Source organism: Melanotaenia boesemani, chromosome 10 (genome assembly GCF_017639745.1).
Source record: "Melanotaenia boesemani isolate fMelBoe1 chromosome 10, fMelBoe1.pri, whole genome shotgun sequence".
Lineage (NCBI taxonomy): Eukaryota > Metazoa > Chordata > Actinopteri > Atheriniformes > Melanotaeniidae > Melanotaenia > Melanotaenia boesemani.
The window spans coordinates 5,545,420-5,550,569 of NC_055691.1; the positions used below are offsets into that span (position 1 = coordinate 5,545,420).

The window sequence follows — 5,150 nt, forward strand, 5'->3', positions numbered from 1 at the left end:
CAGCCTCTCATAATTAATGCAACAGTTCATGCAAGAGTGATCAGGAAGCAGCGATTAAGCACAAGTATGCATGACAAGCGAGATGGCATAACAGGAGGAGCAACTCGCATTATACAAACACACACTCAGAAACACATTTTTCAATGTCAAGCTCTGCAGCCTGGGGCCATGCAAACCCTTCACATCCAAAACCAAGAAGGTAAATCCAAACTTTTCCCCCTGATGGGCTGTTAAGCCGTCACACGGAAAAAAGCCAGAGTCAGGTTTGGATTTTTATTTTTATTTCAACACAAACAGTCATATATGATGATGTGCATTATGCTGCTTCCACAGTGCACCAGTCCTCTTGCTGTAGCCATAAAACTTTTGATCTAGAACCACCTATCTAGAAAAAAAGCAGGCTGAATGTCACAGACTGAGAGATCCAAACAGTCCCTGATCAGGTGACATAGATTAGCTACACACAGGTCATTTGGGTATTTGCATACAGCTAACTCCACAGAAACAATGTTATTTCTTTTAGGCATTACAAAGATATCAGTTATCACCATGTACAGCTGGACAATGTACAACATGTAAGATCTGACATCACAACATCCTGGCAATATAGATAGTAAATAATTCCACCGCAGGTATCTTAAAATCATTCATTCTGTTTCTTTTTTTATTTTCTGATGCTTTTTTTTGTCTGTGCAGGTCTCAGAGGAGCCAGTTTGACCAAGAAGCGTAGCAAATACTCTATTCTACTCTATGGAACTATTCTCAGGATAAAAAGTGTCTTAAAATAGTTCCCCTTTAATGTCACAGCGTTCGGAGATGTAAGGACTGCAGGAATACTAAATGGGTTGTTTCTCCCAAAAGCATCTTGAAGTCTAATCTTACAGGTGTTTGCACTCACAGCAGGACTCACTTGTCCAATATTGTAAAGACTCAGATGCGAGGTCACTTTTAGATTTATATCTCTGTACAAGTGGAACAATTTTTTTTATTCTTGCCTACACTGGAAATTAATGCTAATACATCACAAAAAAAGTGGCCAAAAATATCCAGCTCTCTGTAGAAAGTTTGCATAAAGTTGTTTATCAGACATGAAGCATTATCTGAATCATAGTCTGATGCTGCAGATACCCAACATGCAGGCTCATATGTATCCCTCTTTCTGACTATGTTACACAACAACATACAGTAACCCTTTGGTGCAGGAAGTAATTCCTTTAATTAAACTTCAATATACACACAAGGCTTTTCCTCTCTGCTCACATTAATTATGGTTGACTAAGAAGCTTTTCATGGAAACAAAGCTCTTTAGAGAGGCCAAACTCATGTTATAACAAACCATACACTGATTTAAAGGGGCACTCCACCGATTTTCCTCATGATATTCAGCTCACCCATCAGAAGGGGTAATTCCATCCTAGAGAAAAATACATGTGTGATGTTTTCTCACTCCATCAGATAAGCCTAACAACGTCATCAGGCTTGTCTTATGTTTGTCTAACAAACTGTGACGTCTGCGATTTAAAAGCAGCAGGCTGTTCGGCTGCAGAAGGGTTTATTTCAAGATCTTATCTAGTAGCATTATAGGAAATGTAAGATCCACACTTTATGGATGTTAAAACCATACTAAAAGGACTTAAAGTCGGGAGATCCCAGTGTCTGCTGCTTCCATTTGTGTTCATGTCTCTTTTTTTTAAGTCTCCTGCCACAATGGGAGTGTATTCCCAAACTGCTGGACTGTCCCTTTAAACAAAAGCCAAAATTTCATTTGTTTTGTCAGAAAGATGCTGCACTAAATCAACTTTGTCATGCTCTGAACCAACAAAGAAATCAAATAAGATAATTTAAAAATTATATATTATTCTTGGCTTCTTCAGGACTTACTATGCTGGCTTGAAATGATCATATCTAATATAAATGTTTAACATAAAAAAATTATTTAGTTTTTTAAAGGTTTATAATCTCACAAAGTTAGAGGCCACAACTCTAAACAATACTGAAAGTCTCAGACAGACAGAAAAACAAACTTTTTCATTTTTAAAATCTAACAGAGGAAGAGGACTTATAGAGAGTAGTTTGGAAGCTTTACCTCTGCTCAGCTCAGCGTCTTATTATGTAAAAATATCCTTTTTTTGTGCTTAAGGCACAGATGCTAATAAATAGGAAGACATGGAGTGATCTAACAGTTATGCTTTGCTTTTAAAGATAATGCTTCTACTCTATTTCCCAAAGTCTAAAGATTAATTTTTCCAAAAACATGTAAGACTGAATCTATAGCAGCATCATTTTTTGCGGTTAAAATTTCTTTAAATTTCAGTCTCATTTTGTGAAAGCTGCAATGAATGATCCCACTTTCACTGTGCGTGTATTTGAAAAAAGCTTCTACCGTGTGTTGTAGCTGATTTGTCAACTTGTGCAGCAGACTCACGTATTTCCTGTGCATTAAGGAACACTTCATGTCGACCCTTGACCCCGCAGATTATGGCCATAAAGCCGACTTCTATTGAAACATCACCTAGCCTTGCTTTTTTTAGCTCTTTAGGCAAATTGTCAGATTATACTGACAGAAGCAGGCTGCTGTCTGTGATCAGGTTTATCCTTGAGCTAGTTTGAGGACTATAGATCATAAGTGGCTTGCTATAATACTCTTCTAGGCTACTTCTAATAAGTGGTGCTTTGCTGACTTTCCTCATGGAGGTCAAAGGTCAGCACACTGGTATCAAAACTATGTCTACACATGCTGACCTCGCTAGCTTATTGTGCAATGACTACAATTATTGCTATAGAACTGTCCACACAGAGGTGCATTTTGAACTGGGATCCAGTACAACCAACACTGATTTCTCTGCCCCTGAGTTTGTGGCATGGAGTTGCATAAAAGTCCAACATGCTTCCAAACAAAGCACGTCTATACCAGTGATTCACACACAGGTGGGTTGTCAGAGTCCTGACTGTGCATGGAGCTCAAACCTGTGTCTGAGTCCTCATCGTTTGTATTACAGGCCTTTGACAGACCCCGAGCCTGTTCCACCCATCCACCACTCTTCTCTGCTGTCCCCGGCTCAGTATCGCAGCTCCGTGCACCCACCTCCTCATTTCTATCATCAGTCTGCTTTTTGTTCACTTTCTCTATCTCCATGGTTTCAACTTTGGCCAGCAGGTCCAACAGTTCACTCTCTTTGGTTTCCCAGAGTGCTAGACTCAGGTCTAAGTCCCCTCTGATGGCGTCCAGGTCTGTCTTTAGCCTCAGGCCGATGTACAAACTGGTATCCAGTTGGGTTTTGATTCTCTCCTCCTCGAGCACCAGCTCGTCCTCAGACAGATTCTCCACATCTGGTTCCACAGTTGGAGTTGCGGACGCAGCGAGAGACATCTCCTCCACCACGCCGTCTGCTTCCTGCGCCGCCTCCGCCCCTCTCTCCTCCCGCCGCCGCTTCATCCACCGGCGGTTGAGCTCCTCCTGAATTTCCCCAGTGATGCTCTCCACCAGAGCCTCTCGCTCCGTCAGCTCCTCCTGCAGTCTCACCACCTCCTCGCAGCGGCGCGCGTACTCCTCGAACTGCGCGAGCGCCTCCGCTGTGCACCGCGCGTCCTCAGCTTTGCGCTTAAAGTCCTCCGTGGAGAAGTCCACCATGTATGTGTCCTGCACATAGTTCACCCCGTGTCTCTGAATGCGGTCGAAGTGCACTTTAGCCTCGTAGCGCTCGATCTCTCGGTCCAGCTCCTTGATCCTCTGGACCTGCTGGCGGATTGTGTGATCCTGAGAGATCACCAGATGAACCAACGTTTCCATCTTCTCCACTGAACTTTTATCCTTAGAAGCCGCCTGCTCTTTCTTTTTATTCATCTTATCCAGCTTCCTGAAAGCCTTCCTCACGATGCGCCTCTGTTTCTCCTGGGACAGGTTGGCTGCGGCGGCCGCGGCCGTCCAGCAGGTCTTAGCAGTGCCCTTCAGCAACCCTCCCGGACTGCCACTCTCCCGGCTCTGTACGACCCGCGCCTCGGCGCTTCGAGGCCCGTTGTTGGGCAGCGAAGCATCGTTCTTCACCAGGACAAAGCGGACATTCTCCTGCTCGTCTCCCCAGGCGCTCCACAGTCGGAGGATTTTGGTCTTGTTGGGTAAAATCCTCTCAAAGCCTCTCCACTTCTCCACCACGCAGTAGGACTGCGGGGAGCCGGACAGCATCGCTGCTGAGACGCTCTGCTGCAGGTTCTGGTCCTCCAGCAGGACTTTGATAATATCGGCGCAGGTGGTTCGCTTTGTGAGTCCGGAAACCAGCTTCTCCTCCCGGCAGACCCATACTGAGATCTTTCCCTCCTCCGGCTCCATCTCAGGATCAACTCAAGAAAAAAAAGCTGAACTGAATCCTCTCAGTTTGTGTGGTGCAACTAAGAGCAAAGTAAAGAAGTCTTAGATGCTTTAAAATCTTTAAAAATATAATTAGAACTCAAACTGACGAGATGTGAAGATGTAAAACATTCATCCTAAAACCAATTGTCTTCACTCCCGTTGCTGCCTGCCAGATCCTGTTTTAAAAACATTCAAGTCCAAACAACTTCAATTTCTATCAAAATAATCCTAATGTGAAATAGCATCCTTGCATGGTCCCTCAGAGGTGTGCCGGCCGGGACTTCATACTTCTCTCCCCGGCAGATTGCTGCTCCAGAGAGGAGAGGAGGAGAAGCGCGTCCACGCGTCAGGACAGGCGGCTCTGCTGTGCGGGACGGAGCGGGAGGCTGCTGTAACAGCGGGGACACGCCTCCCCCCTCCCTGTCTCACAAACACCCTCCCTCACTTCGCCCACACACAAACCTGCACTCAAGACAATCAAAGTTGTCTTTAGTGGAAAGTCGACACAACAGCTGGCTCGTGTCAATGTGCGTGATTTGATGGTGAGAATTTTGTTTTGGGTGATGTTTGTTAATGTTCACATGAGATTATATTTATTACTCTTCCACAGGTGAGAAAATTTGAAGAATTATTTTTCAGGTTCTAGCTTATATTTACATTTTATGTGCCACTACATTTCATTGCCATGTTCTTGTCAAGTTTTTCCATTTTGGAAAAACTTGACAAAAATAGCTATACACAAATTAAGAATCATTTTATTTCATTCTTAATTCCTAAAGATTTATTTTTTAACCGATGTTGG

The 5,150-nt window shown here is 43.7% G+C and overlaps 1 protein-coding gene across 1 annotated transcript; it reads right to left on the reverse strand.

Moving 5' to 3' along the window:
* Positions 1–270: 270 nt before the first annotated feature.
* rassf10a (Ras association domain family member 10a) lies at positions 271–4,693 on the reverse strand. The gene has a single exon (XM_041997957.1). It carries the CDS (start codon positions 4,325–4,327, stop codon positions 2,906–2,908), a length of 1,422 nt encoding a protein of 473 aa, XP_041853891.1. The 5' UTR covers positions 4,328–4,693; the 3' UTR covers positions 271–2,905.
* Between the last annotated feature and the right edge of the window lie 457 nt (positions 4,694–5,150).

Excerpts from the sequence above, each read along its gene's own strand:
- rassf10a (XM_041997957.1), bottom strand. The coding sequence starts at position 4,327 with ATGGAGCCGGAGGAGGGAAAGATCTCAGTATGGGTCTGCCGGGAGGAG.